This window comes from Zalophus californianus, chromosome 13, assembly GCF_009762305.2.
Source record: "Zalophus californianus isolate mZalCal1 chromosome 13, mZalCal1.pri.v2, whole genome shotgun sequence".
In the NCBI taxonomy this organism is placed as follows: Eukaryota; Metazoa; Chordata; class Mammalia; order Carnivora; family Otariidae; genus Zalophus; species Zalophus californianus.
Window position 1 is genome coordinate 91,724,737 of NC_045607.1, and position 22,540 is coordinate 91,747,276.

At 56.8% G+C, this 22,540-nt stretch overlaps 1 protein-coding gene across 1 annotated transcript in view; it reads left to right on the forward strand.

The window, feature by feature from the left end:
• AUH (AU RNA binding methylglutaconyl-CoA hydratase) overlaps positions 1-3,596 on the forward strand; it is a 346,329-nt gene extending 342,733 nt beyond the window's left edge. The window contains 1 exon segment of the mRNA XM_027615423.1: positions 3,411-3,596. Coding sequence (XP_027471224.1) covers positions 3,411-3,584 — 174 coding nt within the window. The 3' untranslated portion in view covers positions 3,585-3,596.
• The last annotated feature ends 18,944 nt before the right edge of the window (positions 3,597-22,540 follow it).

Genomic DNA, 22,540 nt, shown 5'->3' on the forward strand with positions numbered 1-22,540 from the left:
TTCCCCAGCAGGCTTCACTGAGTGCGGCTGAGTGCAAATTTTCCTTTTACCTTGCTTTGATTGTGAAATATGAAACACAATCCGAAAATGGTGCAGAACTGAGATAACGTATCGGCGGGTAAATACCTGCATAGCCAGTCCCCGGGGCCAGAAGGACCACACGGCCACTCCCGAGGACCGCCTCCAGCTTCTGTCCCTGCCCCTAAACATAACAATTATCCTGCCTTTGATGGAAATCGCTTTCTTGCTTTAACAACGGAATGCTGTGGTTGAGTTTTGCCGGCTTTGATTTTTATCTTAATAAAAGCATGCAGTAAGTACTCTTTGGTATTGGGCTGGCTATATTTAGCTGCAGATCATTCCTTTTCCTTCCTGTCTAGTTATGCACCTTACAAATCTCTCTCTCTCTCTCTCTCTCTCTCTGAAGCACTTTTATTTTCAGTTTGGGGCTATAATACTGCAGGAATGGGTATTACTGTGCTGACCCCCTGGTGCATGTGTCCATGCAGTTCTGTTGGGAACACACTTATGGATGAACGTGGTGGTTCCCACACGGTCTGTGTCTTTGGCTTTAATAAACGATGCTGAGCTGTCTTCCAAAAGCTTCCCCGAGGCTCCGAGGTCTCTGTCACTTCACGTCCACACCAGCACCTTGGTGCTGTCAGGCTTTCCATTTTGGCCACTGCTTGCGTGGCGATTCTCTAAGCACCTGTTCGTAGATTTACTGTCCGCGTATAGGCTGTTGCTCAGTTTTCTGTCTGATTGTCATTTTTCTTCGTGAATCTGTGGAAAACCCTTCTATACACCAGGAAAGAGCCCCTGGTAAGGTGGGTGCACCGCAGATGCCCCCTCCATCCTTCCGGCTGATCATCTCTTCCCTCCTTAGCAGTGCTTCTTGGTGACTGGAGGGTCTGACAAGTATTGTAGAGCAATTCATCAAGTCTTTTTCTTTGCAGGTAGAGCTTTTTGCATCTTGTTGCATGCGTCTTTCTCTGTCCTGTGTTCCAAGAAAAGATCCTCTTACATTTTTGTCTAAGAGCTTTCTTGTCTTGCCTTTGACATTTGGATCTGCAGGGTGCGTGCACGGCGTGAGCTGGCTCTGGGTTTTCCCATAGCTCCACGTGGCTCTCCGGCAGACCCAGCCACACCTGCTGAAAAGTCTTGTCTTTCACTCCAGCCAGTGTTTCCGTGGCTTCATATTCCATTCAGACCTTGACTTCAGCTACTCCTTTCGGGTGTGTAGAATGTGCCACCCAGCCCGTCAGCTGCCCTCTGTAAAGTGGGAAAGCGCCCCCGGGAAAAAGCCGCCGAGCTGAGCTCACCTGTGGGGGCTTCATCTTCACTGGGATCCGGCACAGGAATTTTTGAATGTCCTGTGAGTTCCCTGGCGCCCCTGGACCCACGTCTCCATGCAGCTTTTCTCGTGCCCCCAGTGGGAGTTCCGTTTCCACTGACCTGGCTCATCACCACTAGAAGCAGAAGTCTGGTGACTCAGTTTTACATACATTAGGATCACCTTCGGATCCAGCGGCAGAACGTGGGGGGCACAGGCCGGTGGAGCATGAGGGCTTCTTGGTGAAGCACATGTCTGCTGCGGGTTCAGGGAGTGCGTTCACATTGGGGGTGGTGTAAGTATCCCCACAGGGTATAAGGCCAAGAGGGAGAGGCCACGGCTGGGGGCGGAGGGAAGGCCGGGGGTCCATGGCGGGGCGTTCATGAGGTGGCAGGCCCGCCAAAGCCTGTTGAAGCAGAGATGACATGAGCTGCGAGTAACCTGCAAATGAATTCAAAATAGCTTCGGTGACAAGGGAAGTGTCTTTTCTCATGTAGTGCAAATTCTGGAGTCGGGCTGATTCCAGAGTTGATTAATTCATCTCCCGGTACCACCAAGAACGCGGGTTCTGTCCATCTTCCCATGCCTGTTAGCCTCCCTGCAAGCTGCCCGCGGGCAGGGAAGGGGGAGATGCTGCCCCTTCCTCAGTGTCTCTCCGCGGCAAGGACACCCTTCCCCAGAGGCCACCAGCAGACACCCCTCATGTGTCTCTGACAGAGTGATCTGGAACGTCCGTGCCTGATCCAACCCCTGAAACGCTGGATTGAGACTCATTCTCTGGGGCTGGGGTGTGCCCACCAGCATTCCCCAGATAGCTGGGGATGAGAATTGACGGATTGGAAGGGCACAGGCAGAGTAGGTTTGGGCGCTGCCTGGGCGGGACAGGGGAGAAAGGAGAGGCCTCACAGGCCAGCAGTGGAGGCCCTGGCTGCAGGGAAGGACAGGAAGGTTGGGGAGAGATGGAGCAAGGACGCCAGCAGAAGAGAAAGGGGGCTGAGGACAGCCACCGAGCAAGAGGCGGGCGTCAGCATTGCTCAGCCCCTGGGCCAGGTGTTCCTAGCACGGCCTCCCCTTCCCTGCCTGCTTTCATCACCTGGAACATTCCATCAGATACCCGGACCGACGGGAGCCCTGGCGTAAACCAAGCTTGAGGGGCTCCTCAGCACTCAGCCTTTTCAGATGCACCCATTCGTCAGAGATGACAGCAACCCCACCAGTGTGGCTATGTGTAGACCCTGGGAACCATTCGCCCCCAAGCTGGGGTGTGGACATGCCCAGCTGCAGCATCAGGGGCAAACTAAGCCTTCTGAAGCATCGGCCAGCTTGTCCTTTGGTCCTTTAGCAAGTTAGGGCCCTTCTCAAGCTGCCGGGGTCCTCATCCCGGCAGCCTGAGGTCCAGGAAGGTCTTGTGATTCAGAGGCGCCCCAGCGCCAACGGGAACACATGCTGCGGATCTGCCTTATAGGAGTTGGGGCAGATCTTCGGGACCTGGGTTGAACTTGTTCTCTGGACTCTAGCTGGCTGGACCAACAGGAATCACAGTCCACATGCTCTTCCCCCCGGGGCATGAGCTTGGTCTCCATTCTCTCCCTTCCACTGAGCAAACGCCGGCCTGGCATGGGAGACCTGGAGGCTAGCTAGTCGTGCCTCACGAGTTGCACGGGCTCCCCCATCTTCAGGTCCGAGGGCCTTCTGCAGAGCTTTGTGGTCGAGGGTGCAGATCAGGGCCCTACAAACTTATGCTGTAAAGGACCAGGTAGAAAATCATTTTGGCATTGAAAGCTAGATGCTCTGCATTTCAACTCCTCAACCCTATAGTTACAGATGGAAACTCTGGTCACAGAGAAAGGTGAATGAACGAGTTCACATAAAACTTTATTGGCCCCTGGGCTGTCGCTCACCAACTCCCAGTCTGAGCCGATCGGTAATGCTATTTTCTGTGGGAGAAAGAAGCTGGGGAAATCGTGCTGAATTCTTCTGTTGTCTTAAGGCACTATTTGATTTAAACACGTGTTCGTGGCATTTTTAATTGCCATGTTTGGTAAACGTGATGTGTTCCATTTTAATCTCTTTCTAGTTGGCCAACAAAGGGGAAAGGCAGCCTCGAACCTTCCTCCCCACCATACAAAACATCTGCTCTTTGCGTCCCATTCGCTGCCTACGTAACTGGCTCGGAACTTTCCAATGGAATGACACCGTGGGTGTGTCAGACTCCAGTGGTTCTTTCTGTTCCTATTTGTACGAGCTCTGAAAGGAGTGCGGACCTTCCTGTTTGTCACCCGCTGTCTTCATGTCTGCCCGGCCTCGCGGTTTCCCGTCCCCAAGAGCTGGAGCTCCTACACAGTTCTGAGGTGCGTGACGGGTGCCAAGCAAGCATCACCACCGTGGAACAAAAGGCCTGTGTGCACCATCTGTGGTGGAGAATTCCATTACATTCGAGCCAGAAGCACCATACTGCTTGCGTGGCATCAACACTGAAATCAAAGCTGGATGTTTTTGCTCAATGAGAAACACCCTCTGCCTCTCTGGGCCTGTGGTTGGTCCACGTCGGAATGGATCCAAGTCACTGCCAGAAGCAGAGGTGAAGATGCCCGGGGACAAATACTCAGCCCTCAGCTGCTGGGAGCTGAGTCGTGAGAATGGGGGCAGAAAACTCATGTTCAAGTCACCGGTTGAGCCCTGTGACCTAAGGCACTTCATTTTCTCTGAGCCTCCCTTTTCTGTAAAATGTGAATGTGAGGGATGGATTGTGAAATTGGCCCCAGTTGCCCCTCCCTCGGCTGTACCTACGCCCTTTGCAGTGTCACTTTTCAGTCCCGCGCCTGAGCGGTTGGACCCCGTCTCCCCGTGCCGTGCACTGCGGGGCTTTGTCATGGGCTCTGACCCCCACAGCGCAGCAGCCGAGACAGGGAGCCCATTTGGAGGCTGGGCCCCCGGAGGCTGGTGCCACTGTTCACTCCCGCTGGTTCACTGTTGCCCGAGAGCGAGCCTGGGCCAGCCTGCAAGGACAAGAACGGAGGCATCCAGCGGGCAGCTCGCGGGGGTCCCATCAGTGACCCACAGCTTTCCAGAGGCACAGAGGAGAGCACAATCCAAACTGCCCTAACCGCCCAGCCACTCCCAGCCTTAGATGCTGACCAGCTGGACCGTGAGCTCAGTAGATGCTGTTTGAAGTGAGTAGAGTCTGGGACGGTTGGCCATACAATAGCTAGCTTATTCTTTCTCTATCGCATAGATGTTGTGAAGGTCAAGGGAAGCCACGTTTATTAGAATGCTCTGTGCATCATGAATAGCGCACAGAAATGAGCTGTTTCATCAACCCTGCACGTCTTGATCCATATTGAGATGGAGCAGAAGATGCTAATCAATATAAGCGGCCCCTTTGCTCCCCTCCATGCTCTGCTCCAACACACAGAAGATCTGGTCTTTTCTCTTCTAAATACTTCAGACAACCTCTAGGCTCCCTCATGCACTCAACCTGTACTTACTGTCCAGCTACCATGTGCCAGGCCCTGTCTGAGGCCCCAGGGATACTGGGCTGGGGTGGGACCGCGAGGGAAATAAGTGAGTGTATAAAACAAAAGTATCAGAAAGGCTCCGGAGAAGACAAGCATGGGGAGGAGCAATCGAGTAATTGAGCATCTAGAGGGGGTGGCATGGGAAGGAGGTCACGATGAGATGAGAACCAATGTCTGGAAGAAGCCAGATGCATGTGATTTCTCATCACAAGCTTGGAGCTGCTATGATCCTCCGGGTCCTGACCTTCAGTCGCACGTTGGTGGGATGGGCAGTCCTACATGCTCACCACTTAATTTTAGTGGCAGGCATCTAGCCAGTGCCTGACCCATCACTGGATTATATATTTGGAAATAAAGAGATTTAGATGTGCATTAGTGATGTATTGCTGTGCAAAATGTCACCCCAAAACTTAGTGTTATAAAATGCAAATAGCTGGGGCACCTGGGTGGCTCAGTGGGTTAAGCGTCTGCCTTTGGCTCAGGTCATGATCTCAGGGTCCCGGGATCGAGCCCCAGGTTGGGCTCCCTGCTCAGCGGGGAGTTTGCTTCTCCCTCAGGGCCCCTCCTCCTGCTTGTGCTCTCTCTCTCTCTTTCTCAAATAAATAAATAAAATCTTTAAAAAAATAAATAAAATGCAAATAGTCGATGATCTCTCACAGTGTCAGTGGGTCAGGAATTTGGGAGCAGCATGGCTGGCTCAAATCTCTCTCTTGTCATTGCAGTCGGGTGTTGGCCGGGACTGCAGTCATCTGAAGGTTGCGGCCTCCCCCACCATCAGTTCATTGTATTCTCTGGTACACCCAAATGGTGTACTGATGAGCCATCCGGACAGGTGTGCGGATGATGTATATGCCTGTGGGCAGCCATCTGAAAATGCACTTGGGACTCTAATCCACAACAGAGGTACTGGTTCACTGGCAGCTAGTTCTGATTTTTGCCAAGTGTCAAGTATGTTTACAAGTTAGATGTCAGTTATGTACTTTGGTTTAAATTGCTTTCACTTTTCTGAAAATCAGCTTTATGTTTCAGAAATAGGGAGCCACTGATGGATGCTCCTGGTCTTCTGTGTTCTGCAAATGGGTAGGCAGTTCAGGGTACCGTAATGAGCTGATGCATCGTTGGATGTAGTGGTCACTGGATACGGTTCTCTGTAGCAGCTCATCGGTAGGGCTCGCCCTATGGGAGGCTGCTTTTCAGACACTGGACTTGGCCCACATAAGGGAGGTGGAGGAAATGCATCCCTTTCTCCGAGTCAACAATACCAGAATGGGCCAATTTCAGTGAAATGGAACTCTGGGGTGAACAACTAAGCTTCATGGGGGTCAGCTGCCCTCTGAAAAGCCCCGCCCACACACACACCCCAGCCCCAGCTGCTTTTCCTCCCCATGGCCTCACTGGCACTTGGGGTTTCCTAATGAATTGGTTGTGACAGACACGACTTCCAACAAAAGTTCAGATTAGGCACTCTGGAACCATCTTTATCATGCCTTAATGTTCTCAGCAAATATAGTCACGAATGTAAGGATAAGCTATCTGATCCAGGGGCCGTGCCTTCTTAATTTATTTAATTATACAGCTGAACTCATGGCCAATGTGGGCGCATTTATGCAAACGTTGTCATGGAACAACTCCCTTTGCTCAGGGTTTGGGTAACAGGTGCTTCCGTGCTGTGGGGGTGGGGTCTGCAGGCTTATTGCGGCGGGCGGCCATGATCATCCTACGCGGGGGTCGGGGACACGCCACTCCCTCTCTTCTTCAAATGGTATTTAACTTGGAAGCTACCTCTCATGGAGTGTTTTGTACGTGGGAGTTCCCTGTTTCATGGCCAGCAGGTGTTTGCAGTGTGGCATTTCGCCCGGGCTGTTGTGACGAAGCACCGGAGTGGACAGCTTGACCAGGAGGAACACATTCTCTGGCACTCCTGGAGGCTGGAAGCTGAGATAGAGGGGTTGGCAGGGTTGGTATCTTCCAAGGGTCTGAGGGAAGTATCTGGGCCAGCCCCTCTCCCCGGCTTGCAGATGGCTGTCTTTCCCTGGTGTCTTCACATGCCTGTCTCTGTGTCCACATCTCCTCTTCTTAAGGGACACCAATCCTGCTGGATTCGGGCCCATAAAATGACCTCCTTTTATTTTAATTACCACTTTAAATGCCCTGTCTCCAAATACATTACAGTCTGGAATTCTGGGGTTTAAGGCCTCAGCACGTACATGTTCAGAGGACACAATTCAGCCCGTAACACTCTGCTGACTGTGGTCCAGCTTCATGTCAGTAACCTTGGAGAACTTGCGGGATGCAGTATTCACAGAGTGAGACCTTTGCGCAGTGTGATTTGGTTCCTGATGGGCTCTGGAACTGGTTTGTTGTAGTGCGAGCAAGAGACGGAATCTCATAGATCTTGGGAATACGAAATCTTAGCAGTCCTGAGAATCGCCCCCAAACTTGTGAAAGCCCGGATTTCTGGGCTCACCCCCAGAGTTTCTGCTTCAGGAGGTTTGGGAAGGGCCTGAGAATTTTTAATTTCTAGCCAGTTCTCAGATGTTGCTGCTGGTGGGGCTGGTGGGGCTGGTGATGTTGGTGCCTTGGCTTGAGCAGCCCTGGGACCGACCCGCCCGAGGGGCCCCCGGCAGCCCCCCAGCAGAGGAGTCATGGCGAGGGGGTTCTTACACAGGGGAAAGCAAATGGACTTTCTTCCCCTTTGGGTATTGACTTCATAGTTCAAAATCTTGTAAGCATTGTTAGGCAGGAAAGACGAAATGAAACAGATCCAGGGGATGGGTGTCCCTGAGCGAGTTTCTGGCATAGCCCTTTGGAACCTATGGAGGCACCTGTGGCTCAGCCTGGACTATGAATTACCTACAAGGTGGGATGTGCCTCAGTCCTGGTGGATACTCAGCTTCACTTTCATTGCTCGGGGTCCTTGGCCGGAGCTGGGAGATTTGTGGGTTCCATACCCCGATGGAAGGAGTATGGCGTGAACCCCACTCGGTGCTTCCCCTCAGATGTCTGCCCAGTGCCACATCTGCTGGAAGGTAAGATTTGGGGAAAATCTCATCCCCACTGAACTCAGGGTTTCTTTCCAAGGATGGCTAATACCACTGACAGAATTATTCAGAATTTCCTACTGTCTTCCAGCCCTTGAGTGGGTTAGTCAGGAGGAGAAGTGGTTAATGATCTTTCTGCCTGGTTTGACCAGAAAGTTGTCCAGCTGTGAAACAAGGTGCATCGTCCCTGCCAGAGACAGACCTGGCAGTGTCCGCGTAAAATGTCACCGCCGCTGAGCATCACTGAGCGGGGGGGAGTGGGGGGGAGGCTTCTCATTCTTTGCAGGGTCTGTGCTGATGCACCCTGCCAGGCGGGGGGCCCTCCGGACGTTGAGGCCAGGTAAGTGGAGCCCTTGTTCATTTACACGTCCTCCCTGGTGGGCTGGCTCCTGGCCCGTGACGGGATGTGAAACATGCAGGGAACCCTCGAGGGGACCCAGAACCACATGCAGAGCACAAAAAACAGAGAGCTAGCACCCAGACCCCACGCGTCACCCATTACCCAGAGCTCCCGGATCTCTGTATGACGGGAGGGCCCCGCTGTGCATGCCGCCACGGGGACTCGGGGCGGGGGATGGGAGGGAAGTTTTCTGGCTCACGATGGTCATGACCCCGAGTGCTTTCACTTTCCTTCCTGAGACGCGCTGCTGTATTTTGGAAACGTTAGCATTAGGCTGAGGTTAGGCAGGACTTCGGGGTGAGAGATTGTAGGGTTGCTGAAGTAAGCACAAGGCTGGTGGGGAGACATGTTGTGTCACCCCTCCGACAGGGCTGTGGGGGCGGGCACCCGGGTGCAGGCGACACAGCGGTGCGTGGATGGCAGAGATTTGAAACACAGTAGCCAGCATGATGTGGAGTGAGCCTGCTTCCCACTGTGAGCACACACGAGGAACCGTACACCACGCCTCTGGTGACATACTCCCTTCCCCCAAAACCTTCGTTGGTGCAAATCCTCTAAACAACAACTTCGGTCCCGGGGAAGCTGCAGATGGGCATGTGCTCAGTCCCCACCCTTTAACAGGCGCCGTGCCGATTCAGAGAACCTTCGAGAGCACATTCGTCTGGGTTCTGCGGACATGGCCGGTGTCCCCAGCGCTGAGGTGCCACATATTCCTGGGTCCCATCAGCTGGTCGGAAATGCACCAGGACACGGAGTGACAGAAGCCATGAAACAGGGCTGAGTCCCTCCATGAGACCAGCTCCCAGCTTGCACCTATGTTGAAAACTCCAAACAGGGCCGTAAGTCGGAAGGGTGGGGTGCAATGTGTTTGTCTGGCATGTTCAGACTTTGGTTCATATGTGACCTGTATTTCATTTCGTGATTATTGCAGACAGTAGTTTTGTCTTAGGGAGGGGATGAGCCTGATATGCCAGGTACTGCCCATTGGCACTTCTGGAATTCCCTGCCCTGGCGTATGACAGTGACCGGGCTGTCGGGGACCTGGCTCTTGCCTTCTGCACACACTGCGGGCGCCACACGGAACCCCCCCCCCCATGCTGCTGCAGGCCTCCAGCTGAGGCCACCTCAGGAATGGCCACGGCCAGGGGGGGAGGCCCACAGGGGTTGATAGTGAGGGCCTCTGCAGAAATCAGGGTCTACTCGGGGGGACTCCTCTTATACCACGCCCATCCTGACCTTCATCTTGCATAGATCGAGCTCTCTGGCCTGTGTCTTCTTCCCCAGATGCACACATCGGCCCCCACCTGGGCCCCAGCGTCAAGCAGTGCTGTGTGCCAAGTGTCTCCCCCAAACCTCCCCCCGGCTCAGTCTTCTGGGCTCGGGGCTCAGGGAGGGCTTACCTTCCTGGTGCTCGTGGCCAGGTCGGGCAAGGGTTCCCTTGCCGCCCTGAGACCCTGCAGACCTGCCTCTGCTCTGGCAGTGACACAGGTCCTAGAGTGAGAGCCGGAGGCAGAGCCCCTGCTGGTCCTCGGCGGCGGGGTGGGGGGGGCAGGGGTGCAGCGGGCTCGGCCTCTGATGATGATGCGCACCCTGAGATCTGGGACTGCCCAGCAGCCTCGCGCGAGCGCCCCGACACACACAGCCGCCGCGGGTGAGGACCTCCTTCCCCACACCTTCTGGCTGTTCATACCTTGTCCAGGTTCTGGGCAAAATGCAACCATCTCCGTGAAGACAGCTCTGACTTCAGCAGGGATCCTGTGCTCGTGTTTGCCCTTTGGAAGTCTGTCTTCCCCGCCAGACTGACGGAGTCTCCGGGACAGGAGGCACGTCTCCGTCATCTGATGCTTGTGAAATGAGCCAGGGCGGAGTGGTGGGCGCCCTCGGAGGCGAAGGTGGGGGCTCTCAAAGGTGGAGGTGGGCGCCCTCAGGGGGCTCTCAGAGCTAGAGGTGCCCACACCTGCTCTGGGTCACTGAATTTCCCGACTGTGGCAGAGGTGGCCGAGCCCTGGGTGGGCGGGTCCACTCTGTGGCCAGGACCCCCCTGGAGGCCCGGGCTAGGGTCGGCTCCTTGCTCCCTCTGCCACTTTGTCAGCAGCAACTGCTCCCGGCAGATCCCGCCTGGCTTCCCAGCGCCTGGTCTGTGTGAACCAAAACCCCCGACTGGTGTCCGTCTGCGGCTCTCTCTCCACCTCTGAGAGCCCCCACCTCGGCCTACTGCCCACCACACCTCTGACCACATGGAGTTTAAGCTTGCACTGAAAACCTAAAACCTGTCCCTCGGGAGCTTGGGCTGGAAGGTTGGGCCTCGCTCTCAGACAATACCGTGTCCTCGCTTCCTTAGCCCCAGCTTTTCTGATTAGATGCGGCCCACCCACACTGGGGAGGGTAATCTGCTTTACTCAGATGCTGGTCTCGTCTCAAAACACCCTCACCAACACACCTGGAATCACGTTTAATCTGCGGGTCCAGTGGGTGGTCAAGTTGACACATGAAATGAACATCACCACGACTTTTCTTTCCTTCCATGGCTTAATCTTGGGGGGCCTGGGGCCTTGCCCACTGTTCGGGGGGGTGTTCAGGGATGTTCTGGATGACACGGGATTATTGAGAAAAGCTGCATATGGTCTTTGGGCACGCCTTCGAGCCTCTCCCATGCAACAAGCGGTATGAGGGCGGCTGAGGTGTGCCTGGGGGTCAGCAGCCCAAATGTCACTTGTCTTCCTGGGTATGGGCTCCAGGTTCCCGGGAGTGAGATGGACGCTGGCAGGCAGGGGCCCCGCTCCTGCGAGACTGATGGCCCTGCGAGCCACAGCCGGTCCCTCCCTGTCCCATGGGGCCACCAGCCTCCTCTGGGTGCTGAGCCCACAACCCCATGGTCTTCCTTGCTCTCCAGACGGGGCCTGTTCTCCACCTGCTGTCTCTTTCTCACAGACAACGTGACGTCCGGCAAACGCATCTTTGAGCGTCGAACCCTTTTGTGATTATTGTTTTAGGTCACCATGCTCTTCTCTTACAGATGCAAGCTTTTGACTTTGGATGCTATTGTCTCAAAGTGGGCTTCCCGGTCGGAAGTCAGAGTCTGCACATGGCTCTTTCTTTGCTGGTAAATTCCTTCTACAATAGCCATCATCCTCGAGAACCTGTCTGACAGGCCAGGAAGGGATAGGAGGGTGCGGGGAAGGAAAGCCCATCCGTTAATATCCGGAGGGGCTCTTCCTGCAGGAGGCTGGGGCTGGGGACGCTTCTGCCCCATGAGAAGGGGATGGCTTTCTTCCAACATGCCGCCAGCCCTCTGCCCTCCTCTTTCCGCTTACATATTTTGTGTTTTTATGAAGGTCAGATCCTGTGCACAGTTAGAAAAAGTTACATCTGAGTGATGAGCTCGCCTCACTGGAGCCGTCAGGAGGAGCCGTCTTGTACATCTCGGGCAGGTTTTCTCATCTCTGACGGGTCTACACGTTGGAATCCACATCACTTAGGAAGGGATTTCTGCACTGGCCCCCGGCCCCCATGTTTGGACTTTCACCTCGTTACTCCCTACCCTGATAATGCTTTAATGACGCGAGCTTGAGTGGTTTCCCCAGGTTCTTCTGTTCCCATCTGGTGGGTGGTCTGTCCCCTCCTCAGTTCTTACTAAACGGGCATCTTTCTCCTGCTTCTCCTTGGGGGGCTTCCGTCCGCTAGGTTTAGAAGGAAAGAGGCTTTTCAATCCTTCTGCGGCACCACCACCTTTCCTTAGCCGCCATTACTGGCTTGGAGATCAGAAACATCATCAAAACACGTTATTTTTCAGTCTGAAAACACAACTCTCCACTGATCGTGTCCTCGTCTGGCTTGGGGTCGGTGGAGAAGAATGTGCCGTGCTGCGGAGCCAGGGCCACGGTGGTTGGGGGTCATGTGAGGAGGCTCGACCAGCCACGGGCAGCCAAGCACCACCTGCCCCGGCCGAGGCACCCCCAGGGGGGCGTTCTGGGGTTGCTGCTATTGGCCGGGGGTGAGCACGAGCCACCTAAAGCCCCCAGGAGGACAGTAGGACCCCCGCACAAGAACGGGGCCCGTGCCTGGAACACGGAGGGCCTGGCAGTGCCCCTGAGACAGCGGGGCCTTTGGGGCTGGGAGTGAATCACGTCCTGAGATTCAACCAGATTTCCAGCCGGAGATCAGGTGAACCTGGGAATACAAACTCCCTCCGTCATTGAACGCATCCATTTACCTTTGTGTTCACCGGATGAATTTACAGAATGGCACTGTCTTGGGGGAAAAAAAATGCCCTGGAGCCTGCAAAGAGCAGATAATAGCGTGTAGTTAATATGCACCCAGCAGAAGTAGTAATAGGAGGTTATGTTAGCACCAACCAGAGAATACAAACACTCAGACTCCCGAATTCCCCAGTGTGAATGCCTTCTGTGAGTTCCTGCGGCTCTGTTCCCCTTCCTGCACTGATTCAACGGGTCACCTGTGGGGCTGGGTTTGGTTTGTTCCTTAAATTCTTAGACAACATTGGCTGTTCCCACGTGAAGTCACCCTTGCCACGGCCAGCGCGTCACCCCAGTGAGGAGGGGTCAGCCCACGGGTGCCGTCCGCAGACGAATGCACGGGCGTGTCCCGGCACAGCGAGGACACGGTGACCTCCAAGTGCCTGACACACACAGATGGGAATCCTGCAACCGCAACCTGAGCCCGGGAAGCTGGAGGGAAAAGTAGAAGCTGTATGATTCATTCCAGCGCTAGGATGCCCAGGGAAACTGAGCCGCGTGGTTAGAAGCTGGGGCAGAGGTGCCCCGGGTGGAGTTACGTGGCCAGGCAGTGACCTCCGGTGGTGGGGCTGGGGTCTGTTCTCATCCTGGGGCTGAACACGTGGGATGAGCAGCATGTCCTGAGACCCAACCACCGAGCACTTAGGAAACGTGTATGTCTTGGATGGGAAAATAAGAAGAGCAAGGGCCGGCTCCGTCGTGGGGCGAGCGGATCAGAAGCCCCACGTGGGCCTCCGGTGGGAGAGGCCGTCTCCACACACCACCTTTCCCTGCCCGGCAGTGCTTCTCTCCAGCTCGTGCTCTGGGCTGCGTTTCCTTGTCAGTGACTATCTCCGAACGCCTCCCGTGTGAGGTCGTGGCTTTGGGGTTCCCAGCAAAGGGGAGACCAAAAGGTTATCTTTGTTGTGGTGGCTTTCAATAGCATGACTGCACATTATCCAGAACAGTGACCACCGCCCCCCCCCCAAGGGCATCTTGGCACTTGACGTGGAAGAGCCAGGGTTCTTCTAGAGTGTTTGTAACGGGACAAAGAGAGAGAGCAGCATGTGGGGGTGGGCCTGGCCCCAGGGCTCGAGGAGATAAAGCCGGAGACCTCCCAGAGCCCAGGAAACAGACTTCTCACTGCAGACTTTCTGGGGGCTATATTCCAGTATTTACTCTTAGGAGTAGTAGTGATGGTAGTAATCGAAGTAGTAGAGGGAGTTGGGTTCATGCAAAACCGATCCTCTTAAGAGGAAGAAATTCAATTTCCCTCTCAGAAACCCTTAAAAAAAGCACCATCCTCCCCCAATAAAAGAGGACAAAACCAATTCAAAACTCTCACTTCCTCATCCTTCTGCTGAAGCTCCAGTGCCTTTAAGGAAAGAAAAAAACCCCCGAGACACACAGAACTATTTTAAGAACAGCAGGTATTTGCACATCTTTGTGCTTTGACTTATTTCTAGATCAGAAACGGGATCGCAGGTCTGCGAAGCTGGCCCCACCTGGTGCTGGCTCCACACGGGGGCTGAGAAAAAGCAGCTGTGGGCCCAGCGGACAAGGCCGTTTCGTCCTTCTGGTGATAAAATGCCAAGAACTGACTAATTTATAGCATCTACGCGGATACGATCCACAGAGGCCAAGACTGGAGCTGAGCCCAGTCTTTTCTGGAAACGGTTCCTTTGAAATCAGGAGGTCCACTTAAGGAAAATAAATGAATGACGTGTCCCCTGGCGACACGCATCACCACTGCTATGTGTGGCCCTCTGTGTCGAGACTTTCTCTGGAAGCCGCGGACGGGCATTCCGTTCCCATCCAGAGCCCGAGGGCGTGCGAGTCCCTTTCTAGAACAGTGCCAGAATGAGTATGTAGGAAGGGATTTCACAGACATTCAAGTCTGGGGATTCCCCACAAGGAATCAAACAGTGTTGGAGCCTGAAACGGCCATCTGGATCATCCGGTCCGTTAGTCGCACGGGCACCGGGTCGCTGGTCCAGGAGCCGCGGGGTGCGGCCCGTCTAGAGGCGAGGCCGCCGGAGGGATCCCTGGAAGCTGTGCCACCACGGTTGGCACCTGCCCCGTCTCCCCAAAATGGACTCACTGTGCTTCCACAAATATGTTTGCACCTGACCACATCTACCAAAGCTAAGAAGAGTTGAGAACCACTGACCTCCATGAGGTCTGTATTTTATAAACGAGAAAACTGGGGAGACATGCCAGCCGTGGATTCTCAGACAGATGGGCGAGCTGAGCTCCAAGAACAGCCAGACATCAGAGAACCATCACTGTGAAAAAGTAGCTACCAAATTCCACCCGTGGAAAAGCCTGCACAGCAGACTGAAGTCTTAGAGTTGGTTACAAGGAGTCCACTCCAAGGGGTTGGAGAACATGAACTCTCCACAAACCAAGAAGAGGTTGGTACAAAAAAGAACCAAAGAACGCTGAGCTTTATGAAACCCTGTTGATGGAAGCTCAGTTTCCAGGCTCGCTAGCAGCCCAGGACAGGAGAAGGCATTCTAGAACAGGCCAAGGACTTCCCGCGCACGCTCACGAGGACAAAGAAATGAAAGTCAGAGAGAAGAGCTGCCGCAGGGGGGAGGACCAGAAGTCTCCTTGTGTATCTGCCAGCATTCTAGGAGAAGAAAAAGAGTCCAGGGGCAGATAATCAATTAAGGAAGAGAGGACCGCTCGTGAGAATGTCCCCCGTCCTCGGCAGGGCTGACCTCACGGCTGTGTGGCCTGCTGTCCCATGGGCCTGACGCGTGGAAGGAACCCGCTGGGTTTAATACACTGAGGCCAGCATCTCGAAATCCTTAATAATTTGATCTAAGTGAAGTTCCTGGGGCACGGGAGCGTGGAGCGTACGTGTGAGTGGAGATCCCACGCAGAACTGGTGTCCTGTGGTGTCACAGCCCCCCGCAAATACAGCGTCCCAGGGACCCAGCCTGCGGGCATTCGGAGAGACTCGAGGCAGGTGCCGACAAGCGTGTGGCCCGGACGGCTGAGCAGGCGGGCCACCGTCAGCTCCGAGAGGCCACACTCTCTCCTTGACCCAGACTTGCTCCAAGTGCAGAAGGACAGCTGTGGCCTTTTCGGAGACACCCCGTCCTGCCCCTTCTCACCCGGGATCAGCAATTGCGTCCTCCAAACCGATGGTGCAGGAGGCAAGGGAAAGGCGGGGAGACCCACCGCGCCTCCGCCTTGGGTCCTTCTTCCTTCCTGGAGAGCCGAAGTTAGAGGGCCTGCAGAGCACGCCCGACTCGGGGTGAACGTGAACCGGGAGCTCGTTTTGTGCAGCATCAGTCTGTCTTTGCTTGGAATGCCACTGCGCAGCACACCCCCTGTGGCAGGTCAGGGAAAATGGGGAAGGAAAGGAGAGTTTCCTACGTTGGGAGCTTTAAGTACACCGTTGTCCTGTGTTGAACCGGGGTCTCCCAGTTACTTTTGCACAGAGTCCAGCAAGTGAGATGTGTGGCCCTGTGAGAAAAGGCAAATTCATAGCAGAATGCATTTCAAAAAGACTTGTTTTGGAACTTCAGAGGTAAAGAGGAATTTCCGAGGTTTCCAGAGAGAGAAAGAAGAGTCCATTTTCAAGAAATGGAAGTGACCACAGTCAGTGGTGGCCGAGTGGGTAAGTATCCTGTCATTGGAGCACTGAGCCACTTTGGATCGGGCCCTTGGGGGGCCCTCCAGGGCTCCCCCCTGGAAGCAAAGGAGGTGGCGAGGCCAGCGGTGGGGGGCGTGGGCAGGCTGCTAGGCAAATCCCCGGGGCATCTCCTCGCAGAACCAGCGGGGCAGGCTCTGGACCCAGGCCAGAGGTTCCAGACGGAGCTCTCTCTGCTGGGCTGGCCCGCAGGGCTGCAGTGCTCGTGGGCCCAGCCTGCGGACATGTCGGAACGCAGCACCCCACCGCTCGGGCGCCGGACCGCCCGGCTCGGCCAGGAGGATGGAGGGGGCACGGGGAAGCTGTGACAGACGTGGCCAGCACTGAGGGACACTCGGGCTGCCTGGGAGACCAGGTTTCCCGTGTCAGAGCAAGGCCAGGCCCGCTGTGTGTGCCCCGGGTTCACGAGCGGGTGGGCAGCAGACGTGTGCACACATAGCTACACACAGACACAGACTCGTACGTATTCAGACATTCCTCTGTAGATACGTCTGTAGATAGACACAAACACACATGGACAGACAGACGCACACGGCAATGGAGACTTCTCCTCTGGCTCTTCAAATACAGAAACACATGACTTGCTTTGGCCAAAATTAGGAGTTGGCGCAGGACCCAGGGAGTCTAGGGACAGGCATACCCCTGTATGCCCTGGCACAGGTGCTGGTGAGCAAAGCCAGCCTCGCCGCGCAGGAAGAGAGACACGTGGCGTTGGAGTGGGGGCACCCAGCGGGCCGGGGAGAGCTCACTGGCCGCTGGGTGCCCCGCACGGCACTCACGCAGCACCTGCTCACTGCGGGTGTCCAGGGAAGGGGTAGAACGCAGCTCCTGCCCTCGCAGGGTGTACAGCCTGAAGTCCAGCAAACATGCACCTCGAACCAGATGGGACATCGAAGTCCAGGACCCGCAGAGCCGGGGGATATGCCAGGGAGTGGACGGCAGCAGTGGAGGGAGGGGAGAGTCCAGGGAGGGATGTGGGCTGGCTGCTCAGGCTCGGGGAGTGCGGCCCAGGAGGGAGCCAGGGCAGGCAGATGGGGCGCCCTCACCGGGCAGGCATGCAGGATGGCTCCGGGCCAAAGACCCCGAGGACACGTGGTGGGACGGGACCTTGAACAGGTTTCCACGCTGCGGGAATCCTGTGCATTTTGAATATGCTTTCTGGATCCTCAGTGGGGGACTGCAATCTACCGGGGTTTCCAGAGGTATTCAGCCACGGGGCATTTGCTTGTCTGCTGAGCGGAACGCAGTCTGGAAATACTGATTAGAGCTCGTGTCAGAGGCTGTGACCTCATGAGGCAGGAGACAGGACAGGAGGGTCCTGCTCCTCCTGCACACCCAGCTGACCCACCCTGATGGGCCAAGGGCGGTGAAGCTGGAAGGCCTCTGCTAGCGGAAAGGGCCGCACCCCGGGGCAGGGCCAGGTCCCTCGCCCGCCGGCTCACAGCTCTCAGTGGCCTCTCGGGGAAACTCAACGGTGCAGGGCATGTCTGCTAGGCCTCCCGGCAGGAAGGAACCAAAGTGACCTCAGTAAGGGGAAATCAGGCCTTTCTAACACAGCCTGGCTGCTGAAGCGTCAGTGTCCACAAGCAAAGTAGAAAGCCACGTGGTGGTCTTCGATCCCGACTTTTAAGACGCCTTTGAACCACCCCCGTGGTGAAGATTGTTGCAAAGAATGACTGGCTCTGGCCAAGCTTTTGTTGGTCTGTCATGGGCGGGGACGCGTCTTACACCGGAGGCTGGACCCGGAGCCAGCAGGGTGAGGGAAGGACGAGTGGACGGCGCTTGAATGTTCTCTACGTGGTCGGAAAGAGCCTGCACTGTGAAATCTCTAAGTCCAGTCATTCAGAAACAGAAACCAGTGCGGATTGACCGCCCCCTCCATGAGGGCTGTTCTGCTCTCACAGGAACAGGTGGAGCCGGACCCGCCCTTCCCCCCCCACCGCGCGCCTCTGTCCGGGGCCTCAGCTCTAACGGCAGGCTCTCAGGCCGCAGGAACTGCCCTGGTGGGAGGCGGCGCTGCGCGGGACACAAGCTTAGGTTCCGAGCCACAGCTCCCCGAGCGTGGCCGGGAGCTTGGCTGGGAAGTGAAAGGGCTGGTCCTCAGCTCTCGGGTGTGTCACCCGGAACAGTCCACAGCGGCGTGCCCGAGTGTGGACGGACCTGGAGACAAAACACCTTTGGGCTCTACGTCCCTGACCTCTGAGGGGTGCGTCCCGAGCTGCTATCGCTTAGCGGGAAGGAGGCGAGCGAATACGCAGAAATACATAGCTTTTCAACAGCCACTCTTCTCGACCTTTCTCAAATACCGTCCCCGGGGTGTCGGCGGGCGGATCGGCCTTGGCTTTGCTTCCTGTCTGGGGTCCCGAGAAATCGCTTCTCGGCCTTTTGGCTATAAGATCAAGTGTGGGATCCAGAGAAGGCAGGAGCCGGCCTTGTACCGTGATTCCCGAGCTCTGGGAGCTGTGGTCCACCGTGCCCTTCCACACCTGTCTTGGGTCACCTCGGGTTTGGGGGACTCAGTTGGCTCCCCTGGAAAACCGGGTGTACTGGACCCATGTTCAGAAAGGGCTGATCCTCCCAACGGTGTTGACTACGTGGTCACGGCCAGTGCTTCCAGACTGTCCCTTCCTCAAAGGTCCAGCCTGTTCAAGCCCCGCTAAGGGGCTGCAGGATTGCTGCGGTCCTGGCGGCCTTCTCCAGAGACGCCTGGTGGGTCCTTCCGTTCCCGGGGCTCCCAGAGACAAGGGGCCCTCCAGCTCCGACGTGCAGCACCCCCTCACAGGGAGCACGCTTCAAGGTTAAGCTGGCAGGAATGAACGTGCGCCAGGCAGATCGTTAGCAAGAGGACATGAAGAAACCTTCCAAACCCCCTTTACTGGCCAATATCTAATGGCAAAGATTAGGAATTGCTTCCCTGAATAGAGTAGCTAGCCAGCTGCCAGCCGCTTACTTTGAAAATAAATCACTGACAACGTCCTTTTACACCTGTCAGAATGTGATTTCCAGGACTGCTTGCAGTTGGCAGCTTTCAGGGGTCTGTGCAGATAGGCCTGATGCGGACTGGTGGCCAGGCCTGCTGAGCTCCTGCCCGGGTGTCGGCTGCCCCCTAGCGGGTGCTCGGGGACAAACATGGCATCCCTCCCCTCCCGCCTCCTGAAAGAGGCTCAACCCAAGAAACGCAGCCCCACAGGAGGCAGCTCCCATAGCGGGGGGAGGCCACGCTCAGGCTCCACCCCGGGGACGGCCTGGCACAGAGGGATTCAGCCCCTGGCCTCGGGTGGCTCTGCTCCATTCCGGAAGGCAGGCCCCCTCCCCGCCAGGGTTTCAGGAATGAAGCTCACCCGGGGACTGTGATTCCGCCCAGGCCCCCCAGCTCATTAGGTCCTTATAACAGGCCCCTAAGGGGCCCCACACTTGGCCCAACCACGTTGTCACTTGGTGGCTCCCGCGGGATGCACGGCATGGGCCAGGCAGGTGCTATCTCGGAGGCTGGCGCTGCCCAGAGGCGCCATCCACCCCTGGATGTTCAGGCCGGTGGGCCCAAGGGACAGGCGGGCTGTGGGTGGCAGGGACCTGCCTGCCTCGTGCCTCCATCAGTCTTTACAGACAGCATCCCGTCAGCATCTCCCCGGGGGCCCGCCGGCACAGGTGTGGGGGTTCTGACTGGCTTGCCTGCTGAGGCGGGGCCAGGGACCGGCCGTGGTCGGCTCCTGCTTCCACATCGGGCCCTCCCCTTGGGGCTGGGATCGGCCCACCTAAAAGCCAAGTACTACCTGGGACGCTCCTTCAGATAAGACTTCTCTGGGCTCTAGAAACGTTCTGCTGGGTTTTTCTTCTTTCTTCCATCCTTTGTCTCTGTCTCTTTCACACACACACACACACACACACACACACGCGCGCGTGCGCGTGCACACGTGCTCGTGTATAGGGCCGAGGGCCAGGATTTGAAAATCCCCACAAATAAACCTGCTGGGCAGCCTTCCCAGGTTACTCTGACCCTGCGAATAAGGATGACAATGTCTTTGGGCCATATCACTTGGGAAGGGCCGGCTGCTGAGCAGGGGGTCTGCACCCCCCGGGGCCTGTGGGGTGGGGTTAGAACTCACGACCTCGCAGGGTGAGGGCCAAAGCCCCCAGAGACCTGGCCGGACACAGCCACGCAGAGACCGTGATGACAGCAGGGAACTGTGGCTTGTGGGGAGAGGGCGTGGGAGCAACTGACTGTCCAGCCTGTCATTGTTCTTTTGTCCAGGTGGGCGGGGCCTTCCGGAAACACCTTCTAGTGCCTTCACCTATGTGCTTCCGCCTTGAAGGCCTGTGCTGGACACCGGCGGCTCAATGCAGGGAGGCTGGACAGCAGGGCCCGGGCCCCTTCGCACACTGGGCCTGGCTCCCACGCTGGCCTCCTCTCTGCCCACGTGGCCCCATGTCCCCACGTGGACGATTGGTCCTGTCTCTAAAAGCCCGTGGGGGCTGTGTGGTGTGGACCAGACCTGGGGAAGCAGGGGGAAGCGTCCTGGTTTCCAGTAGAGCCCCCTCCTCGTCAGGTCACTCCGGCCCCTGCCTCCGCTCCATCGACGGTGGCGGCACCTGCTGTCCCAGCTGGCTGAAGGGGGGACCTGCCAGCCGGGTTGAGGAGGGTCACGTACCTAGCTGGGAAAGGGGGCGTCTAGGTTGTTAAATGCAGATGTCAAAAGATCGAAGCCTTCGAGGGCCCCCAAGTCTCTGCCCGTAAGCACCGGGGGCCCAGGGTGTCCTGGAGGGCAGGGCCGATGTGTCCTCCTGGGACTGTTGATCTAACAGTCAGCAGCAGCAACCCCTGGTAAAAAGCCTTTATTCCCCCTAATGGAGTCACGTCTGTGGTTGGATGAATCCCAGACCTTCTGAGTTCGAGTATTCCTCGAGACCAGCAGCTGTGGGGGACGAAGGGCACAGAGGAGCGGACCGCACAGGCACGTGGTGATGGCAGGAGACTTCTCCCGAGAGCGCCGCGGTGACTGGCCGCACCCTGCACTCTCGAGGCGAAGCTTCCACCGGCTCGGAGGGTGAGCCAGGAGACAAGGTGGGAGGGAACGGCAGGGTGTGGGGACCGGTGTCCCGGCCCCCAGCAAACGCCCCGTCACCGAGTACTGTGCCCTGAGCCCGCCCTGCACCAGGTCCTGGGGCACAGAGGTGGGCAGGAGCCCGGCGGCGTGGTGCTCCCCTCCCACCCCTGACCCTGACCCTGACCCTTTCAGGCTCGGGGGCTCTATAGGGACAGAGTCGTTTCTGCCATTTGCTCAGGCTTCTGGAAGCCCTCAAGTGTGGGAGGGGGGTGCGAGGCGATAGACAGACCCCCTCAGTGACCAGCGGTGGGGTCCTGGGGACAGTTGGGTGGCAGCTCCCAGTATCTGACCCCGAAACGCTGCCTACTCACCCCAGCATGGGCCACACATGAGTGAAGTCCCATGTGCACGGGGCTCTTTGGAAAGAACCTCCAGGGAGGTGGTTCTCTGGGACGCTGACGCTGAGAGGGAGGGTAGGGGTGGGTGATTGTCGGTGAGGGCCATGGGGTCCGTGTCTGTCAGGGGTGGCTGCAAGAAGGTGCACAGCAGTGGCGCCGCAGGGGCTCGGCGCTAGCATGGCCCAGCAGAGCTGTCCCAGGGGGGCCAAAATGGCCAGACCTGCACAGACCTCCATCGGGACCCACCCCCAGCCTCCGTCAAGAAGCCTCAAGGTGAGCTAACTCCCACGGGACGGGTCCAGGTCCCTGGGACTCTGAGATCCAGCCTTTAGGCCTTTGGGCTCAGTCCCCGGAGCTCCCCCCAGGGGCCCTAACTTAGGACGAGAGGCGGGTCATCATACAGCCGGAGATGCTTGCGTTTGAGACCCCTCATCTGCTGCTTCTCGGGACGTGGGAAGCACCTTGGTAACGTGCTCACATGACCAGAGGCTTTAGTGAACGTGAGGTATTCCGACCAGTCCAAGGAGATGTGCTGTCTCTTCTGCGGCCTCCCAGAGTATCTGCACGTGTCTGATCTTAAAAAGGGCCCCAGACTGGACGAGACTCAGGCTCCCCGGAATAGGAGCTGCTGCTGCTCCCCCCCAACACCCAAGGAGTGTCCCCCTCCCGGGAGCTGTGGGTCTCGCACCGGCTGCACGTGAGGCTCACCCAGGAGGCTTTGACTCTGGCACCGCCCAGGCCACGGGCCAGAGCCGGGAGGCTGGCATGGCTAGCCCTGCAGGCAAATCTAGAGAGCACCAGAGCTGGGGCCCCGGTTGTGCCCTCCGGCCTTGGGAAGATGCCCTTGCCAACTTGCGGCCCAGCCTCGGGAACCACCCTGCCCTGAAGGAACCAGCGGCTAGAACC